Source organism: Rhinoderma darwinii, chromosome 11 (genome assembly GCF_050947455.1).
Source record: "Rhinoderma darwinii isolate aRhiDar2 chromosome 11, aRhiDar2.hap1, whole genome shotgun sequence".
NCBI classification, from domain to species: Eukaryota; Metazoa; Chordata; class Amphibia; order Anura; family Rhinodermatidae; genus Rhinoderma; species Rhinoderma darwinii.
Window position 1 is genome coordinate 52,992,890 of NC_134697.1, and position 22,505 is coordinate 53,015,394.

General features: G+C 41.6%; 1 protein-coding gene across 2 annotated transcripts in view; it reads left to right on the top strand.

The window, feature by feature from the left end:
• The window catches only part of PIK3AP1 (phosphoinositide-3-kinase adaptor protein 1), a 124,769-nt gene extending 111,671 nt beyond the window's left edge, over nt 1–13,098 (top strand). For both annotated transcript variants that reach the window (XM_075841493.1, XM_075841494.1), the window contains 7 exons: nt 5,392–5,445; nt 9,221–9,426; nt 10,274–10,346; nt 10,619–10,768; nt 11,105–11,175; nt 11,473–11,579; nt 12,319–13,098. In XM_075841493.1, the coding sequence (XP_075697608.1) occupies nt 5,392–5,445; nt 9,221–9,426; nt 10,274–10,346; nt 10,619–10,768; nt 11,105–11,175; nt 11,473–11,579; nt 12,319–12,379 (722 nt within the window). In that variant the 3' untranslated portion in view covers nt 12,380–13,098. The remainder of the gene's footprint in view (nt 1–5,391; nt 5,446–9,220; nt 9,427–10,273; nt 10,347–10,618; nt 10,769–11,104; nt 11,176–11,472; nt 11,580–12,318) is intronic.
• Nucleotides 13,099–22,505: the final 9,407 nt, after the last annotated feature.

Below are 22,505 nucleotides of genomic sequence, written 5' to 3' on the forward strand. Positions count from 1 at the left end.
CATGGACATCACCAAACGCTGGGTTTCCCCCTTTGTGATGCTTTGCCGGGCCTTTACTGCAGCGTCTTCAGTTATTGAGAAAAAGAAGTCTGACACTATTAATATTGAAAAATATCAATTTATTATAATCTTATTATAATTTTATTACAATGAAGAAATGTAAAAACTACAGGGGATCTAAAACCAAAATCTGTATATGGACCACATGCATGATAACATTAGCACCACAGTGATTACAAAATAATGGATACATGCATGTACAGTGCAAACTGCGTATTATTATGGGGCAAGCATTACCAAGACTAGAAATACATACAAATTTCAACAGGGTACGTGCTGAATACCTAAGTTTACTGGTAAACATCCAGTCTATGTTTTCATGGGAATAGATCAGCAAAGGTATAGTCACAGATAGAGAGGGTGTAACCCGAAACAGTATTCAAAAGCAGCTAACATAATGGACAAATAAGTGTCAAGTGTCCAGTAAAGTTGAAAAATTTTGATAGAATATCAGGAGAAAAGGCATGCCTACCCATAGATGTGGAGTATAGTCATGCGGCCCAATTAGTGAGGCAGCGCCTAAGGGCTGTAAATGACAGTTTACAGCGTAATCTCGCGAGACTACGCCTGCTGTGCTGTAAATAAACCACAAACGTTAGCGAAGTGTCAGGATTCTGAATACACATCCAGTCCTGGCTGGAGGTAATGTCTATTCATTGTCAGGACACTTGAGTAACGTTAGTGTGTGTGTATGTGGCTGCACATAGTAATCTAGTAAGAACACTATGTGCAGAATAAATGAATGGGGAGAAGTGTTTGACACTGATTGGTCAGCGTCATACACTTCACTCCACAATGCCCACTTCGTGAAAAAGTAAAACACGCCCAGTTGGGCATTAAGAAACTCATTAGCATAAAGCTAATATAGGTCATAAATAAAAAACACTGCTGTACTCTACATTACAGTGCCGATCACATTATGTAGAAGATAGGGCACTTATAATGTGGTGACAGAACCTCTTTAAGTTTTGTCTTAAGCAAGTGAAATGCAGCTCGATCGGGTTGAGATCTTGTGATTGACTTGGCCATTGCAGAATATTCCACTTCTTCGCCCTAGAAAAAACTCCTGGGTTGCTTTCTACATTGTCCTTCTGTATTTTGAAGCGACGTCCAATCACCTTGCTGCATTTGGTTGAATCTGATCAGAAAGTAAATCCCTGAACACTTCAGAATTCATCCGTCTGCTTCTGTCTTCAGTCACATCATCAATAAAAACGAGTGACCCAGTGCCTTTGGCAGTCATGCATGCCCATGCCATCACACTGCCTCCACCATGTTTTACAGAGGATGTGCTGTGCTTTGGATCATGAGCCGTTCCAAGCCTTCTCCATACTTTCTTCCTCCCATCATTCTGGTACAGGTTGATCTTAGTTTCATGCTGTTCCAGAACTGGGCAGCTTTTTTAGATGTTGTTTGGCAAAGTCTAATCTGGCCTTTTTATTTTTGAAGCTGATTATTGGTTTGCACCTTGTGGTGAACCCTCTGTATTTGCTCTCATGAAGTCTTCTCTTTATGGTAGACTTAGATACTGATACACCTACTTCCAGGAGAGTGTTCTTCCCTTGGGTAGATGTTGTGAAGGGGTTTTCCTTCACCATGGAAAGGATTCTGCGATCATCCACCACTGTTGTCTTTCGTGGACATCCAGGCCTTTTGGAGCTCACAAGATTTTTTTTATGTACCAAACTGTTGATTTGGCCACTCCTAACATTTGTGCTATCTCTCTGATGGATTTCTTCATTTTTTTTTCAGCCTAACGATGGTCTGTTTCACTTGCATTGAGAGCTCTCTTTACCTCATGTTGTGGGTTCACAGCAACAGCTTCCAAATGCAAATTACACACCTTGGATCAACTCCAGACCTTTTACCTGCTTAATTTATATGGATTAACGAGGGAATAGCCCATGCAGCCCATTAAATAGCTTTTAAGATAATTGTCCAATTACCTTTGATCCCTTGAAAAAGAGGCAGCTACATATTAAAGAGCTGTAATTACTAAACCCTTCCTCAAATTAGTATGTGAATACCCTCAAGTTAAAGCTGGGAGTCTGCACTTTAAGCCCATATTGATTATATAACTGTATATTCAATATGTTTTGGTAAACAGCTAAAATGCCAAAACTTGTGTCACTGTCCAAATAATCAGGTATACTATTATATCAGCATAAGTTGTCTGAAAAGTTTATGTGCATTTAAGTCATTCACAAGTTTCATTTATTTGTAGAATATTTTAAAATACATTTATAAAAAAAAGAAAATTATTGCTATATACCTCACGAAAAGCATTGGTCAGGCTAGTGATAGTGAAAGTCTACATTCACACATACTTCCCCATTTAAAGACATTTCTGTTAGTTTTAATTTGCCTACTTCGCAAAAAAAGAGAAGCAGTAAAATGCTTGTTTACTTTAATAGATAACTTCTATTTGTTTAAAAAAAATCTGCTTGCTTGGGATAGAGACGGTCCCACCACTGATGAGTTCACTAACAAGCACAGGCAATATAAAGAGGCCATAAATGTAATGCTTTTTAACGGACAGCAGCTTAGACCACTGCAGTAGAATGTATGTGTAGCAAATGTGCCTGGCTATGACCTTTTAGGGCTAGTCCACATGTAGCGCAAATACTGCGAATTTTCCGGAAACATATTTTGTTGTGGAAAATCCGCAGCATAATACAGTAGAAGAGCAGTGGATGAGATTTCAAGATATCTCATCCACACGCTGCGTACGTGATATGCGGAGATTCTGCACACAAATTGACCTGCGGTGCATTTTTTTAAGCCTCAGCATGTCAATTGCGGTTGCGGAATCACCTGTATTTTGTTGCAGCTTTTCCAGATTGAATTCAATGGGGATCTAAAACCCGCAACAAACAGTCAAGTGTTGCGACTTTTGCAGCGGAATCGCAGCAATTGTGCCACAAAAATCGCAACTTAGATAAAAATAACCTTATACTTACCACTGACGTTCCATCATCCCAGGAGGCCGGCCTGGATGACGTCAGAGGGCCGGCCTCCTGGGACGACGTTTCATCCCTTGTGACCGCCGCTGCAGCCAATCGCAGGCTGCAGCGGGATGAAACGTCATCCCAGGAGGCTGGCCAGCCCGCAGGTCAGCTAATGCTGTGGTTTTTCAGTGGCCATTCCGGACGAAAAACTGCACCACAATTTGAGAAGTCTCAAAGAAGACATCCTATTAGAATATGCTGGGTGATTGGGGCCATATCGATACATTCGGCATATGCACCACGCAGTGGCGTATGCTAGCGGAGGGGCGGTGGCCCCCGGGCCCACTGAGATAGTGGGGCCCACAGCTCTGCTGTCCCCACCATGACCGGCGCGGGCACGCTACAGTGTTATTCAATCTAGTAGACGTGCTGCACACTAGGCACGTCTGCTAGAGCACACCTCTGACGCTGCCCGTCAGGAGCAGAAGAAGCCTGCCTGTGAAGAGAGGGCGAGTAAGCACCCACCCTGATAGATAAAATTATATACTTAGGGTTTATATACAGGAATAATGGGGTATAAACAGGGATGATGGCTGGACTACCCATCATCCCTGTATATAACCCCCATCATCCCTGTATATAAAAATCATCCCTGTATATACCAGCCATCATTCCTGTATATAACCCCCATCATCACTGTATATAACAGCCAGACTGGTATATACAGGGATGATAGGGGTTATATACAGTGATGATGGCTGGTATATATAGGAATAATGGCTGGTATATACAGGGATGATGGGGGTTATATATGGGGATGATGGGGGTTATATACAGTGATAACGGCTGGACCGGGCATCATCCATGTATATAACCACCATTATCCCCGTATATAACCCCCATCATCCCTGTATATACCAACCATTATTCCTGTATATAACCCCCACCATCCCTGTATATAACCCCAGTCATCCCTGTATATAACCTCCATCATTCCTGTATATACCAGCCATCATCCCTGTATATACACAAAGAGCTGATCTGGGTCTGTGAAGACCCAGCAGCACTGCCATGTCGGGGCAGTAGACCGTAGAGTAATAGCATTTATGACTATTTGGGAACATTGGTGACTGTTAGAGTTGTTAGGCTACATTCACATGAACGTAGCCCACCTCGGATGTGAAAAACGGCCGTTTTCCACTTCCGAGGTTGACCTGCACAGGACGTGTTGTCACGGATCCCCGCACACACTACAGTCTATGGAGGGATGCGTGACACGCAGGAAAATAGGACATGTCCTATTTTTCAACAGACCGTTCACACGCTCCGTTGAAACAATGGTCATGTGAACGGCCCATTGAAATACATTCCGCCGCAAAAATCACAACTCTGTGCTTCTGCGTCAAGCCCGGCCTCTAGGGATGACATTTCATCCTATGTGACTGCTGCAGTCAATCACAGGCTGCAGCAGTCACATGGGATAAAACATCATCCCAGGAGGCCAGACTGCAGGACGTCAGAGGGACGCATTGCAATGACTATTGGTAAGTATAGGCTTTTTTTTGTGCTGTTTTCCGCAGCGGACATTCTGGCTTTAAAATTGCACCACAATTTGGTGCGGTTTCTCGGACGGAATTCCCTGGCGGATATGATGTGTACTTTTACGCAGTGTATCCGCCCTGTGTGAACATAGCCTAACACTGCACATTACTGCTGTATAATTTCCTCCATGCTGCTGCTGGTTCTATATGTGTGATAGAAATAAGAGAAGAGGTCACAGCACAGTCTCCACCACCTCTGGAACTGAGCTCAGGGAAAACTAACAATGATAGAGCCTACAAAAGTGGAAAACTAGTAATAAATGCAGGATACAAGTCATATAATGGTCAGAAAAAGTGTTATTCCTCATGTACACACACATGACTGCTTATTCTCAAAAGTCACTTGAGGTATAGGTATGCTGTAAAGGAACTCTGCAGGAATAATGATAGACTACTTTAAAAGGGTTTTCCAGTGCCATAAAATGCTATTGCAATAATAAACTAACCTAAAATAAGGTAATTTACTAATATACTTCATGATCTTGTGCGCTGATTTCAATTATGAATATTAGTGACATTGTCTCGTCAGTTCAGTACTTCTTTCCATTTTGATGATGCGCCAACACCGACCCACGTGACCGAGAAAGCTCTCCTCTACTGTGTCGGCGCATTATCAAGGCATGTGACCGCAAGGGGACTGGCACTGCGATGATGTTGAGAAAGTTAGCCGGCCCCCTTTTCCCACAGTGCTGTCTTGTTTGCATGCGCTGCGCATTTGATTTTTGGTCAGTGATGTTTCTTTAAATGAGTAAAGATAATTTTAAATATTTTCTCTGTTCTAGTTTTCACAACGAGGAAAGAGAATGTTTATGTGGAGTCTTCAAAACTTTCGACGGGTGAGTGTATCTCTGAATGAGATTGAGGCTGGGTTCACACGACCATGTTACGTCCGTAATGTACGGAACGTATTTCGGCCGGAAGACCCGGACCGAACACAGTGCAGGGAGCCGGGCTCCTAGCATCATAGTGATGTACGACGCTAGGAGTCCCTGCCTCTGTGTGGAACTACTGTCCCGTACTGTAATCATGATTACAGTACGGGACAGTTGTCCTGCAGCGAGGCAGGGACTCCTAGCATCGTACATCACTATGATGCTAGGAGCCCGGCTCCCTGCACTGTGTTCGGTCCGGGTCTTCCGGCCGAAATACGTTCCGTACATTACGGACGTAACATGGTCATGTGAACCCAGCCTGACTTCTAAATCTTTATAATAAAATGATGCTTGTGAATCCCAGAGGTGATAAATAAACTTGGGATGAGTAAGGGTCTGTTCACATCAGCGTTGGCTTTCCGTTCAGGGGTTCCGTCGGAGGTTTCCGTCTGGTGAACCCGTCGACTGCGCTATTGATTCCGTCGAAAAGACGGAAACCTGCTTCAATGGTGACAAACGGAAACCATTAGCAATGTTTCCGTCACCATTGATATCAATGGTGATGCAAACGGAAGCTAAGGTTTCCGTTTGCCTTTCCGTTGAGGGGTTCACCTGACGGAAACCTCAGACGGAAGGCCTGAACGGAAAGCCAACGCTGATGTAAACAGGCCCTTACCTATGCATTTACAGAAGCATAGCCTAAAATTAAAGCTAGTTGCTCCTTAATTAAATAACAGAGCAGCTAGTTAGAGAACTATTACGGTCGGCATTAGGCGGTTCAAACTGGGCAATTGCCCCCACGGGATACAGACTTTTGCCCTGTGCCCCGGATTTCCAGAGGAGTGCTGCTTTCAAATTTAAATTTGTATCTGTGTCCTCAGTACAGAGATACAGTTGAAACCTATGGCAGAGCAGAGAGCCATAGGCTCCCTGCCCTGCGCTTCTGTACCAGATGGACAGCGCACAGGACATCATCATCCTGGCGCAATCATTTTGCCTAGGGCCACACTGTGTCAAAACTGGCTCTGAGAACTATATGTGTGATATTTATTCTTGACTAGACAGCTCTAGTGTTAGATAGTTTAAACAGCAATTTAGGCTATTTTATTTTATCCATATTAGGCCACCTGCCTAAAAACTGTTCTTACAAAAAGTTTCAGTGATGCCCAAAGCTCAGATTGCAGTATTCTTGTTTCAGGGCAGAATTGAAAATTAAAGAAATGATCTGACGTTTCTATGAATGAGGCCCATTGTATGATCTGCTCAACAAGTTGAGTCACACCATGCAATGTGATTTTTACCAGCGTTTAATTTAGGGTTCCCCTCAGTAAACAATCTGGTAGCTTGAAAATGAAAACTGTTCTAGAGGCCATTTTACAGCACCCAGAGTGTGGTTTTCACTCCTCATCTCCCACAATGATACAGTGAAAAGTAACAAGATATCCTAGCCTGTGCGGAAGGCACACTCAAAATAAGCATGCCCCATGATTATCCCCTACCTGCATTTGCACATACTATCAAACCTTAATTCTAACCACCATAGGACATTATAGTACGTCCTGATGATCATGTGGGTATAGAAGCTGAACCTGGCTGTGATTGACAGCTGTTCTCCAGCTGTAAAAGCTGGGATCAGGGAAACGTTTAATTCCGTCCGTTTAACCCCTCAATCACAAGGGTTTTGGTGGGTTACCTGCCATAGAAATAATTAGATTGTCTAACAGGCAATAATCATTGACAGGCAATAAGGCTAAGCATTCCAAACCATTATAAATGAGTGATCGCAATTTTAAGTCCCCTAATAGAGCTAAAAACAAAGTTAAATAACGTTTAATAAAAAAATTAAAAAAAGAAACCCCCTTTTTTTTTATAAAAATGATTTTATTGCATAAAACAGCAACCTAAAAAAGAAAATACATATTTGATATCGCTGCAATCACAACCAAACATAAAACAAAGTCGGCGAATGGTGAACAACAAAATCCTCCAAAAAGATTGCTGTTTATTTTCCATTCCCCTTCAAACAATTTCTAAAAGTTAATCAATAGATTTATATTCAACTTAAAATGTTGCTATTAAAAAATACAAATCCTGCAAAAAAAAAGAAGCCCTCATAAAGCTACGTAGGCAGGAAAACAGAAATGTTATGGATCTTGGAATGAGGAGATGAAAAAGCTATTATTGTGTTCTGAAGGCCCAATATAGGCCACGTCTTTTAAGGAAATGTATCATCAGAAAATGACATACTATTAAAATCAGGTTTATATTATATATATATTTTTTTTTATTTTTTTTTAAATGTGGCAGGTTTTTTCTATGTGACTATCCATTTAAAAATAAATCGTTTAATATTAGTTTTCACACTAACCACTGGAGCAGTCACATGTACTGAAATTTCTGGTTTTCTGTAGCTGATTTGTCAGCTTTGCTGCATAGACTGGGATAGCATGAACAGAGTAATCTCATATTAACTAGAGGGTAGGAAAGTTAATGAAAGCTTTATTGTATTGCTGGAAGCCTAGATAAGGCAGGATATCACGCTATACACAAAGATAAGGCTCTGTATGCCCCTTCCCTGTCACTCCCTGATCTCTGGGTGAGAGTGCTGTACTCCATCACTTCCTAAAGACTGTAAAAATCAATGACTTTTTATTAGAGCTGCCATATAGGAACACACCCTGTTATCCTTCTATACAGGAAATAAAGGAAGTATGTATTTCCAATATCGCCATGCTTAGGAAGGTTTTATGAATACAAAATAAATAGGATATAAAATGTAAATTAAATGTATGACACTAACTTTAAGGGGTTAAAAATGTATACATGGATGTTGATTTCTGATTATACTTTGAATGAAATTGCTCTTTTGTTATTTTAATTTGCATTCCTCCTATTGTTTTTTTGCAGTATGTATTTTTTGTTCTGCAACTGATATAAACGAATTGAAAAAACTAATGACAAATCCACATTCATTTGCATCAGTTTATCAATCCACCACCCATTGACCTCAATGGTAAAAAAGAAACACAATGAAACTGATCATGAAGGAACGGATTCAAACTGACACAGGTTTCAGTTGCATAGAAATGAATAGCATCGGTAGACATCCGTAACAAAAAGCCTACTGCAACAAAATGCAAATGCAACCTCAGGATTATATCAATCATGTCATAGATCTGTGGGGATCTGTAGGGTTCTCCGACTTTTATTTATTACAGTGGAAAGGAACCATGCACGACTTCTCCTTCGAAACCAGGGACAGGCATTATTCTCATTTATTGGTCTTTTTCCTAAAGGGCCTGTAGTGATGTAACCATTATATTCCTTTTGGCAATGTTTATTTTATCGATCTTTTATATATATAATATTAATTTCTGTTGTCTATTCTTTATGCACGGCCAAACGACTGGACCAATATGCACTAAATTTGGCATATAAGTAAATTGGGCGCTTTCAAATGTTTTACACTGGTTTCAGCTCTCTAGGGACTACTGTTCTTGATATATTCACAAAAAACCTGCTGCCCCAGGTGTCCAATTGACTGTACCTGCTGTGTAGTAAAGTGTTCCAAAATACTATACTTTAGAAATAATTGTGTCATAATGTTGGTTACCCCGAAAATAATAGTTAGTGCCTGGGACGGTAATATAAGGTGTAAAATACCATCCATTCATGGTTAAATTTGTAAAGTCATAATATCAGTATCTTCTCAGTCCTAAACCATGTTTTATATTTCAAGGAGCCAGCGGCAGTCTGAGAAGAGAACGACAGCAGTCAAGTGTCTATGACCCCTTTGTTGGCATGAAAACCCCTGGCCAGCGGGAACTAATCACATTGCAAGAACGTGTAAAACTTGGAATGATCAGTGTAGATGAAGCTGTTCTTGAGTTTAAAGAATGGCAATTAAATCAAAAGAAACGATCGGATTCATTCAGATACCAACAGGCAAGTAGTATGCATTAAACCAAAGAGGAAGCCTACAGTAAATCTTGGGACAGGAATGATACCATCTAACTGGGACTAGCAGAATGGGGAAATTATGTCTTTTCTGGGCCATTAAAATAAGCTCTACGTTTGAAGCCACTCTGATATATCATGAAATAAAACTCTGAGCCATTTTCTCATATACATTCTGTAGAAGTGCAACAAGGTGGCTCCGTTGTATGCATGCTGCCTTGCAGTACTCAGAACATAGGATTGAATGTGGCCAGGGCAACATCTATAAGGTTTTACTTTTGTAAAATGTGTTTATATGCATGTTATATGATATCTTATTTTTAAACACTTTATATTTTATGTGACAATCCAGACAAAAGCTGAAAAATCAGCTTATGACTGGAGTGGAGGCACCCAGCTTACTCCCAAAATCTCATCTACGTGGTACCTTGCGAGCAAGAAATCCTTGGGTATCTTCTGCCATGCTGCTCCTGTTGCAGGTATGCCCTCGGCAGAAGTTGTCATTACCTGCTTGGGTTACGGGTACATGTATAGGGAATGACTCACACAGGGAGTTACTTCTTATACAGTTTCCCAGGCGGTTCATGACTACTGTTGCCTGAGGGTTTAGTGTACAGACACAATGTAGGAGCAGCCTGCCAGAAGACACCTTTGAATTCCATGTTCAACGTGTACCACATAGGTGAGATTTGGTGATGCGGTGGGAACCTCAACTCAGGAAAAAAGCTGGATTATTAGCTTTCACCAAGAGTATGGAAGCGTCAGAGAAAATGTTCTATTATATGGAAATACAAGGCCAGAAGTTAAAAATAACTTTAATTATCATTTATTTTAGGAAAACTTAAAAAAATTACGTGATAGTATAAACCGAAGACATAATGAAAATAAAAAGCTAAGAAAAACTACAGGTAATTATGGTTCAGATGTTCAAGAACTAAACACATAATTAAATGGTCACAAATTTTTCAAAAATACTTATAAATCAAAAACAAACATAAGTTATAACATGTAGTCATGTAGCCAACATTTCGAAGATAGGGTAGCATTGTGCTACGTCTGAAAAAATCCTTAGTATGTCTGACATTTAAAACAACTGTATATAAATTCTAACCATTGACAAGTACACCCAACATAAAATCAATGTTACTATATCCGATAATAATATTTTTTTTTTTTAAAGACTTAGAGATCACAAAGCCCATTCGACGTGGTCACAATGTAGAAGTGAAGCATGAGTTTGGAATTTATAGCTCAACTCCTAGTTTACTTCCTCCGAAAATGGAAATTAAACGTGGAAACTGGAAGACGGACAGCACCTCTAGTACCGCAAGTAGGTAGCCCTTCACAGAATACCATACAAAATCAGCTCGAAGGATAAAACCACATTGGCATATTTATAAGTAGATAATTGAATTATTAAAGCGAGCCAACATAAGTGTGTTATTGTATTTTTACAGTATGATACATATTCTTTATACCGGGATATTTACATTTACTATTTTTTTCAGATATATTCTGTACTATAAAAGTGCATGTTTAATTACATAAAAATGTAGGTTGGGTTCGTTCACACACTGCGGTTACCTTGTGGGCCGGCTTCTACACTTTTTTTTTTCTTCCTTTTTCATCTCATTGTCTTTCTTTTTTTTTTTTTTTTTTAAACTAGGCAGCGCAAGTAACCGATCCAGTACAAGAAGCACTCTGAGCATGAGCAGTGGCATGGAAGGCGATAATGAGGTAATTATAAATATTAGGGAACAAGTTACATCAGTTGTAAATGAACCAGAAGTTGGACTGAAAGGTGTTTTTTTCTGGCTTTTCTTTGTATGTGAAGTTCCACATATAATGTTGCAAAACGTATATTCTGCGTGTCTTAAGTCACGTATTCTTCTCCATTCATACTCCATGTTGCTTAGTACTCTGTAGGTTTCTGGACTGGTCAGGCTGCATGGCTTCACGTCTCCCTAATTAATGTATTTACAGAATTCCACACCTGTAGAAACTTAAGATTATATAATTTTTTCAATGATATAGGATAATGAGATATCAGAACATCCTCCGCAATACAGACCTAGGCATTCCTTGCCAGAAGATACACCCCCACCAAGACCACCCAGGATACAAAACAGAAGCACTAGAAGGTGAGTCTGCACAACGAAGCTGATCATATCCTACTCAAGATTTTTTAATTATGAAACCTGTACTTTTTCATCGGTAAATTTAAAATGGAATTTCACCTAATATATCTTATGACGTGTTCTAAAGATAACAATCATCGGGGTAATTGAGCTTAGCCCCTAATCCATGCCAAACAAGGGGTCTGCAGTTCTATTTAGATCTTCAAACCCCTTTTTGGTACAGCTCGGCTGGGCTGCATAATTATTGCACATGGCCAGATATATCTGTGGGATGAACAAGATGTCAATTGCAACTTGCTGCACAAAGACACGCACTCCTTCCCCACTGACCTCCGATGGACCAGCAATGATGACATCATTGGCATTGACCCATTGGAGGGCAATAAAGGAGGGGTGTCTAAGACTTTCTAAGAACGCTCTGCACATGGAAGTCCGAGGCTGTGGGAGCCATTTTGGCAAGATGACAATGGGGGACGGGAACCCTGAATCGGTGGCAGGATCATTTAGGAGGAGAGCACTAGGACTTGCGGCCGAAATACGTTCCGTTCTTTACGGACCGAACATGCTCGTATGAATCCAGCCTAAGTCAGAATTTAAAAAAATGGAACCGGCATAGCTACCATAGGCTCGTTGTAAACTAAAGCTATGATAGTAATGTTAGGGAGCACCGGGCCTTAGAATATATGACTTTTGTTCTTTGGTGCATTAAAACTATTTTTCTTTTCTTTTTCTAACTTTCTAGATCTCAATCCACCTCTGGCTACAGAAGCGTTCCTCCAGTGCCACCTAGAGGCCGAAATTGAGAATAAGTGTTGGCATTGTGAAGACTAGACATTCCCTACTAACCAACAGCCTAGAAACTACAATTCTTGCACAGTGTTGGAAAGTGTGGAATATATCATCTCTATCAATGACTAAAATGGAAAAAGATTTGGAGCTTTATGTCCAGCTCACTCCCTCTTGATTCCCATCTAATATGGATGAAGTCAACCAGCCAGAACAGCGTGAAGTACACTAATCCAATATTCAGAACTGGTAGAATGATAGAAAAAACCCACAGGACGTTGTGAGGACAAGATGCTATGAATAAAAGGATGTTTCAAAGCAAACCTCGACATCTTGGTCAGTGGTGTTTTTGGGATGAATACATAAAACATTTGCCTACATCATCTAGATCAAAAATACCCAGTAGTTGGCAAAATTTTCAGTATCTTATAGTTACATTATGTTTCTTCCAGTAATTTTACTTTCTTGGAGTAACATCTCTATTTCACAGTACAAACGAAAATATTGTATATATTGGTTTATCTTCATCTATAAGTCTAACTAATGTATACTCAGATCTTTAGCACTATCCTAAGAAATCTATAACTTATTGGTGCAGTCAACTTGGTCAAGTTCTAAATTGTTAATACAGCATTTCCTTGTAAACTAACTATTCTTTAATATGTCTATCACAAGTATATATCTGACAGCATATCTCACAGCTGTGTAATATACACTCACTTTCCTCTTCTCAATAAAGTCGTATGGTTTGCATCTGTCTATTTGTCCTGGATGACACAGTGTAAAATGTTAAAACTTTGTGAATTTAAAGGAGCCCTAAATCTAAATCCATATTTTCTATAAAAGAAAAGCTGGGTTTACATACATATTTTGATCCCAATAAGACCAATATCAATGTTAGGAAGGGTATTAACAGTTGACCTCTTAAACAGACAATTTATTTGGACTGATATAATAATAAAAAAAATAAAAGTTTTTGGAACAAAATTAAAATTGGCAAATAAAGTTTCTCAACAAGCCAGGTATATTTTCTGGCGGTTGAGACTCTGATTGGTTTGGTGTGTGAATGTGGAGAAAAGTCCATGTGCAAACCTAGTATGAAGTTAAAGAGGCTCTGTCACCAGATTTTGCAACCCCTATCTCCTAATGCAGCAGATCGACGCTGCAATGGAGATAAGAGTAACGTTTTTTTGTTTTTTTTTAAACGAGCATTTTTGGCCAAGTTATGACCATTTTTATATTTATGTAAATGAGGCTTTCTAAAGTACAACTGGGCGTGTTTAAAGTAAAAGTACAACTGGGCGTGTATTATGTGTGTACATCTGGGAGTGTTTACTTCTTTTACTAGCTGGGCGTTCTGACGAGAAGTATCATCCACTTCTCTTCAGAACGCCCAGCTTCTGGCAGTGCACAGACACAGCGTGTTCTCGAGAGATCACGCTGTGACGTCACTCACTTCCTGCCCCAGGTCCTGCATCGTGTCAGACGAGCGAGGACACATCGGCACCAGAGGCTACAGTTGATTCTGCAGCAGCATCGGCGTTTGCAGGTAAGTCAATGTAGCTACTTACCTGCAAACGCTGATGCTGCTGCAGAATCAACTGTAGCCTCTGGTGCCGATGTGTCCTCGCTCGTCCGATACGATGCAGGACCTGGGGCAGGAAGTGAGTGACGTCACAGCGTGATCTCTCGAGAACACGCTGTGTCTGCACTGCCAGAAGCTGGGCGTTGTGAAGAGAAGTGGATGATACTTCTCTTCTCAACGCCCAGCTAGTAAAAGTAGTAAACACGCCCCGATGTAACACACATAATACACGCCCAGATGGACTTTTACTGTAAACACGCCCAGTTGTACTTTAGAAAGCCTCATTTACATAAATATAAAAATGGTCATAACTTGGCTAAAAATGCTCGTTTAAAAAAAAACAAAACGTTACTCTTATCTCCATTGCAGCGCCGATCTGCTGCAATAGGAGATAGGGGTTGCAAAATCTGGTGACAGAGCCTCTTTAAACTCTTATACATAATCGGGTGTGTCTTATGGGCGTAGTTTATCTGGTGGGTGTGGCTAATGGGCGTGGCTTTCTTTCCGGAATTTCTGCATACAAATAAACAAACAAAAATTTCTGCACTAGCTTGGCTGACAGTGATCATGGTGGCCAGTGTCTCTCTGGTTATCTGGTTGTATACAGACAGGTCATGTCTCACTTTATCACTAGGGTCTGGGGAAACTTTGTGACAACCTATATGGGAGCTTAGTGGTCGGTATATCGCGTGGACTTCTCACCTCCATATAATTCACTGCTGTCTCCTTTACAGTGACAAACTGTACACCGGGGTACAAGCAGCCGTTACGTTGTAAGACTCATCACTCTAGTCTGCCTTAGCAACTGTTCCCCAACAAGGGGCAAACACAGGTTTTTTAAAGGGGGGTTTCCAAATGCATACATTTCAAACCAAGATATTTTCACCACGCTCCCGCTACCCTCTGGTTTTTACGCTACGAGTATTGGTCTGCATGTATCCACTAGCCACGCCCTTCATATTATAAGCTCTAATAAAAAGAGGGTTAGGCGATATGTGCTGACCACTACTGGTAGCGTAAAAACCAGCGTGGATAGGGCAGAACTCAGTGCCCCATGTAGATGGTGCCCCACACTGCTCCCTGTAGATAGTGCCATACACAGCCCTCTGTAAATAGTGCCACACACACCCCCTTTAGATAGTGCCACACACACCCCCTGAGGACACAGATTAAATTGAATATGGCAGTCGCCCGGGGCATCGGGTCAATGTCCGGTGGTAGTGACACCACTAAGGGTCTTCTGGCCCGGGTCACAGGAGGCGGGTTTGACGAAACAGTAATGTCCCGGGATTGTCTCTGTAAAGTCTCTGCAAATTCTGGACTTTTGGCAACTATGCTTATGCACACGGCTGTATCACAGATCTGTATGGTAGAGTTCTGTAAGACGGCACATATTGACTTATATGTGCCTATAACGTACAGCTGTATGTCTCTTATTTTATAAAGTTGCACACAGGGCAGAGAGGGATTGAGAAAGTTGGATATCACTATGCCTAATGCTTTGTTCCTGATGGTGATAAGTTGCTGCCAGAGGTGTCTGGCTGTGGTATCTTCCACCTCTCCCCATTTAATTAAACATCTACATGTAGCTGAGCCGAATGTGCATGTTTATGGTGAAGTTGGGAGAAATACAGTACAGTGTACACCTTGAAACTAATTAATTCAGCTACTCTGTGGACGGGGATTCCGCTTCAGGACTTGCCCCTGATGTCACTGTCCATATATGGACAGATACATCAAGCGGTGCGCTCTAGGAGCGGAATCTACAGCCACAGGGGGATTCCGCTCCTTCTGGGAGCTATAGTGGCGCTATCTACAGGAAGGGGGGTACTATCTACAAGGGGGATGTGAGCTGTGTGGCACTACCTACAAGGGAGCTATGTGGCACTACCTACAAGGGGGCTGTGTGGCACTACCTATAAGGGGGCTGTGTGGCACTACCTACCAGGGGGCTGTGTGGCACTACCTACCAGAGGACTGTGTGGCACTACCTATGAGGGGGCTGTGTGACACTACCTACAGGGTGCTATGTGGCACTACCTACAAGGGGGCTGTGTGGCACTACCTACAAGGGGGCTGTGTGGCACTAGCAACAAGGGGCTGTGTGGCCTATCTACTGTGGGCTGTGTGGCACTACCTACAAGGGGGCTGTGTGGCACTACCTACAAGTGGGCTGTGTGGCACTGCCTACAAGGTGGCTGTGTGACATTATCTACAGGGGCCGTGTGGCACTACCAACAAGGGGGCTTGTGTGACACTACCTACAAGGGGCTGTGTGGCACTACCTACAAGGAGGCTGTGTGACACTACCTACAAGGGGATGTGTGGCATTATCTATAGGGGCTGTGTGGCACTATCTACAGGGGCAATCTGTGAGTGGCGGGCTGATGGTCATTTTACTGTGAGTGGGGGGCTGATGGTCATTTTACTGTGAGTGGGGGGCTGATAGTCATTTTACTGTGAGTGGGGGGCCAATAGTCCTCAAGTGGTTTCCACCTCTGAGCTCCAATAGAAATTAAAAGGAGGCAGAAAATACCTGCGGCGCCCTTTTGGAGCTTTTTTTGCCTGCGTCTTTTGCATTAGCTTCAATGGCTTAAGAAAAAACACAAAAAAAAGGTCAAACAACGCTGTCAGTTCCTGAAGGAATATTGAGGCAGATTTTTTTTGCCTTACAAAAAACACACCCTATGAGTGGAAAACACTGAGAACAAAGGAGTCATAAACTATTAGGATAAATTTGCCAATGGCATAGAAAAATAAACTTTATTAGGACAGTACAAATTACATACAATTAAAATTAGACTACAAAATCCAAGACCTGTACACCTCCCAAGTGGCAAAAGTGAACACATAGGAAACACCTCTTATAAATGCAGCTCCGGGAAGGAGGAGATCGTTATACCAGATAAACTAGGGCTCAAGCAAACATTATCAATTCAAGGTGATTGAATATCAATAAAGGCAAAACAACGCCAGAATGTAAAGTGTAAATACAATTGTGTCATATATTCATCCAGACTCATAGTAGCATTCAAAGTAAGTGGTTATATGCTGGACTCCAAAAGAAAAAGGACAACGAATTGTTTGCATAAGCCCACGTCAAGCAAGACATATCTTCCCAGCAAGTAGAGCCGCAAGAGGAAAGGCAGATAGAAAAGGTATAAGGTAAAACCTATAGTACTACTAACCCATATAGTTCCTGTAGTTCAGTGACTTCCCGAGTACGGAGGGACCCCGACGCGCGTTTCGCGTGGATGGCTTTTTCAGAGGGGTATGGGCAAAAAACAGTGCAAAAACTCGTGCAAAAAGAGCGTCACAGGTTTTTTCTGCCTACAATTGATTTCAATGGGAGGTCAGAGGCGGAAAGAAAGAACACGCTGCTTTTTTTTTCTGCGAGTGGCCAAAAGCCACCCGGGGAAAAAAATCAGCATCCCTCACAGTAAAGTGACTATCAGCCTCCCCCAGTAAAGTGATCATCAGCCCCCCAGTAAAGTGACCATCAGTCCCCCCCAGTAAAGTGACCATCAGCCCCCCTAGTGAAGTGACCATCAGACCCCCCCGTAAGGTGCCCATCAGCATCCCCCAGTAAAGTGACCATCAGCCCCCCCACAGTTAAATAACCATCACCATGAACAACACCATCCCCCCACCCCCCCCTCACCTCAAAACACATGGCATAGGATAGGCAAAAAAATACCTCCACATCAGCTGCTCACCGCTCAGCTTCACCCGGTCCGCAGACAGAAGATAATACCTTCCCCCGCAGTAAGCATACTATAACACCGATGCAATCACATCATAGAGATGTTATTGTAGCGGCACAAAAGTATGCTTGCTGTGGGGGAAGGAATCACATAATTACGCTGCCCAAGACCACAGCATTACTGTGCCCGCACTCCACTCCATCAGGCTGCTCTTGTGGAAAGCAATGGGCAGTACTTCTAGCAGAGGTGCATGCGTCACGTTAGCTATAAACATAGGAAGTAAAGTAAGCGTCGGGGGCGTTAGTTATAGCAGACGCCCGTGCGTCACGTCTGCTACAAGTATTTTTTTCTAATACTGGATTCTGGTGGCAGTGGATTAGGGAAGTGTTGAGGCACCCCGGTTGGGAATCACTTCTCTAGATAAATCCCTTGAGGGGTGTTGTTTATTTTTCATTTTCATTCCCAACTGTAATAAAATCTATTAAACACCTTAATACAATCACTACCTAGATAAATTCCTTGAGGGATTTAGTTTTCAAAATGGGATCCCTTCTGGTGGTTTCCACTGTATTGGTGCCTCAGGGGCTCTACAAATGTGACATGGTGTCCAAAAACCATTCCAGCAAAATATGCGCTCCAAAATCCAAATGGCGCACCTTCACTTTTGAGCCCTGCCATGTATCCAAACAGTAGTTTACAACCACATACAGGGTATTTCCTTACTCCGGAGAAATTGCGTAACAAATGTTGGGGTGCTTTTTCTCCTGTATTGTTTTTTTTATTTTCAATTTATGTATACTTTTCAGTAACATACAAAGAATAGAGTGCAAACATACTCAAGGTAACAAAACAAAAGATGTAACAGGCATCACTCACAAGAACAGTGAAAGGCATCAATATGTTATCAATGGTTAAATACAGTTTTACAATTGAGTTTGTGGGGTATCAGAAAAGTGAGGTTGAATACAATGGCAACAAATCACATATTCAAATGACTGAGGGATAAAACTATAGCTCAGTCCTGAAGATATCTGAACATCTCCATTGCATAGCCCCAGGAGGTAATCTACATTTTAAGACATTAACTTTTTAACAGGCTAGTCACACCAGAAGCGGATCATGTGTCGGGTTGATCCAACATGTCCCCAGATCCTAACCAGGAGGACCAAATCTTGCAGTTGTGGTACAGCACTGCATTAATCAGAGATTTCCATTGGAAAATGGTAGGGGTGGCGTCAGCCATCCAGCAAAGGAATAGACTTCCTGGTTAGAAATGGGGATTCATGTAGAAAAATTTGTTAAGACCATTGATCTTGCTCCATAATACCAAACAAGTAAAAGAGGGCATCTAAAGGCAGGTTAGGCCCAAAGATACAACTCAAGCAATGAAGGATTTCAGTCCAGAACTGGGCAAAAGATGCTTAAACCCAATTCATATGCCAGAATTGAGCTCCTTGCTAATGGCATTTGGGACATCTATAATGAGTATTTCCGCTATACACAATCTATGGGCCCCGTTTATGCCCCCTTGTAGAAGTTAGGACCCCAGTTTATGCCCCCATATAGAAGTAATGTAATACATTGAGAGACTAAATGCCCTATTACATTGGCCAGTTTTGGCCGCTGCAGCGAGCACCAAATAATGAGACAGCTCCGCACTCGTTGCTCCTGTCACACGGAGCTATGGATGGGGACGAGCGGTCGTTACTCCGATTGCTCATCCCCATCCATTATTATCATGTCGGCAGCGCGTCTCCCTGTTTACACAGGGAGATGTGCTGCCGACAGCGATAATATTTAACTTCTTTACAACTATAGGATCAGCAGATTTTCGAGCGTTTGCTCGTTCATCTGCCGATCGCTGTCCTGTTTACACAGGGCAATTATTGGCAATGAGCGTTCTATGAATGCTTGTCTGCCCGATAATCGCTCAGTGTAAAACCCCCTTAAGTCCACCAGAGGGACAGGCTCACTTACTTAGAAGCCCTTAGTCATCGGGTGGGGTTTGGCAAAATAAGTTAATTATAAATAACGTCCATATGCCCTAATAGGGTGTATGAACAGGGGTTGTCTTGATAAAACAACACATTTAAGGCATCCAAGGCCAGTCTGTGAGGGCTTTTCTTTAGCAGTGTTAGACATGGAAGCCTTCATAATCGATAAACCTAATAAAGACTCAAGAAATAGGAAATTATAGACTCATATCTCAAATTAACAATAACATTAAACCTTTAACAAAAGTCTAATCAAACAGGTTGAACAACATTTTTAGCGGAATATCTTAGACCAAGAAAGGTTTGGCCTACTTGGCAAGCAGTATTTATACTACTTATATTTACACTGGTGTATCACTGTGGTTATGACACGTGTAGATTTCACATAGGCTAATGTATTTCTGATCTTATATATGACATGTTACACTATATTTTTACATAAAATCTGTAATTGTCTATTTATTAATCATTTGATTGTGTATAAATTGCTACTACTTTCTATATCACATTGCTAGAAAAACGTCCTATTGAGCAGGGCTGAAATGTTGTGCACATGGATCATGGTGCAAAGGAACCTTATTACTTTACCTTACTTTGAAGTGCTAGCTCAATTCTATTTTTCATACTACGAGGGAACATTAAAGGGATTTTCCCATCAGACACATTTATGACATATCCACGGGTTATGTTATAAATGTCAGGTAGATGCGGGTCCCACCCCAGGGACCCACACCTATCTCTGGAACGGTGCCCTCTAAACCCCGTTCTGCCGCTCTGTGTTGTAGGTGACACGTATGATTTCCGACCATGAATTAGGGAAACAGCGTAGCTCGCATTCACTACTATGGGAGTTAAAGAAATAATTAATGGTCGGAAATCACACGCTTCAGCCACAACACAGAGCAGTAGAAAGGGGCATACTGTGTATATATATACACTACCGTTCAAAAGTTTGGGGTCACCCAGACAATTTTGTGTTTTCCATGAAAACTCACACTTATATTTATCAAATGAGTTGCAAAATGACTAGAAAATATAGTCAAGACATTGACCAGGTTAGAAATAATGATTTTTATTTCAAATAATAATTTTCTCCTTCAAACTTTGCTTTCGTCAAAGAATGCTCCATTTGCAGCAATTACAGCATTGCAGACCTTTGGCATTCTAGCTGTTAATTTGCTGAGGTAATCGGGAGAAATTTCACCCTATGCTTCCAGAAGCCCCTCCCACAAGTTGGATTGGCTTGATGGGCACTTCTTGCGTACCATACGGTCAAGCTGCTCCCACAACAGCTCTATGGGGTTGAGATCTGGTGACTGCGCTGGCCACTCCATTACAGATAGAATACCAGCTGCCTGCTTCTTCCCTAAATAGTTCTTGCATAATTTGGAGGTGTGCTTTGGGTCATTGTCCTTTTGTAGGATGAAATTGGCTCCAATCAAGCGCTGTCCACAGGGTATGGCATGGCGTTGCAAAATGGAGTGATAGCCTTCCTTATTCAAAATCCCTTTTATCTTGTACAAATCTCCCACTTTACCAGCACCAAAGCAACCCCAGACCATCACATTACCTCCACCATGCTTGACAGATGGCGTCAGGCACTCTTCCAGCATCTTTTCAGTTGTTCTGTGTCTCACAAATGTTCTTCTGTGTGATCCAAACACCTCAAACTTCGATTCGTCTGTCCATAACACTTTTTTCCAATCTTCCTCCGTCCAATGTCTGTGTGCTTTTGCCCATATTAATCTTTTCCTTTTATTAGTCAGTCTCAGATATGGCTTTTTCTTTGCCACTCTGCCCTGAAGGCCAGCATCCTGGAGTCGCCTCTTCACTGTAGACGTTGACACTGGCGTTTTGCGGGTACTATTTAATGAAGCTGCCAGTTGAGGACCTGTGAGGCATCTATTTCTCAAACTAGAGACTCTAATGTACTTGTCTTGTTGCTCAGTTGTGCAGCGGGGCCTCCCACTTCTCTTTCTACTCTGGTTAGAGCCTGTGTGTGCTGTCCTCTGAAGGGAGTAGTACTCACCGTTGTAGGAAATCTTCAGTTTCTAGGCAATTTCTCGCATGGAATAGCCTTCATTTCTAAGAACAAGAATAGACTGTCGAGTTTCACATGAAAGCTCTCTTTTTCTAGCCATTTTGAGAGTTTAATCGAACCCACAAATGTAATGCTCCAGATTCTCAACTAGCTCAAAGGAAGGTCAGTTTTATAGCTCCTCTAAACAGCAAAACTGTTTACAGCGGTGCTAACATAATTGCACAAGGGTTTTCAAGTGTTTTCTAATCATCCATTAGCCTTCTAACACAGTTAGCAAACACAATGTACCATTAGAACACTGGAGTGATGGTTGCTGGAAATGGGCCTCTATACACCTATGTAGATATTGCATTAAAAACCAGACGTTTGCAGCTAGAATAGTCATTTAGCACATTAACAATGTATAGAGTGTATTTCTGATTAATTTAATGTTATCTTCATTGAAAAAAACTGTGCTTTTCTTTCAAAAATAAGGAAATTTCTAAGTGACCCTAAACTTTTGACCCTAAACTATATAAAGCAGAGCAGGGGAGCTGTTAAAATTCACTGACTGATGTAGGATTTGTATTGCTGTCCAGCATTTACTTTCAACAGCCAAATGGTACCTACCTGCTGACAAGAAGGGGCGCTGTATAAATTGTGTAGCTAGCAAAAAAATCATGATCATACAATCTGCAATGTACCCTGTAATCTTGCTTGTGCCCTGTCTGCTATTTCCCTTCTGAAATATCTCACGACTGACCCTCCTTGTCTGATACCTAGATATCCCTAGATACTCTAGGTACCTTTCACAATTACTAAGGGAATTGACCTAATTTC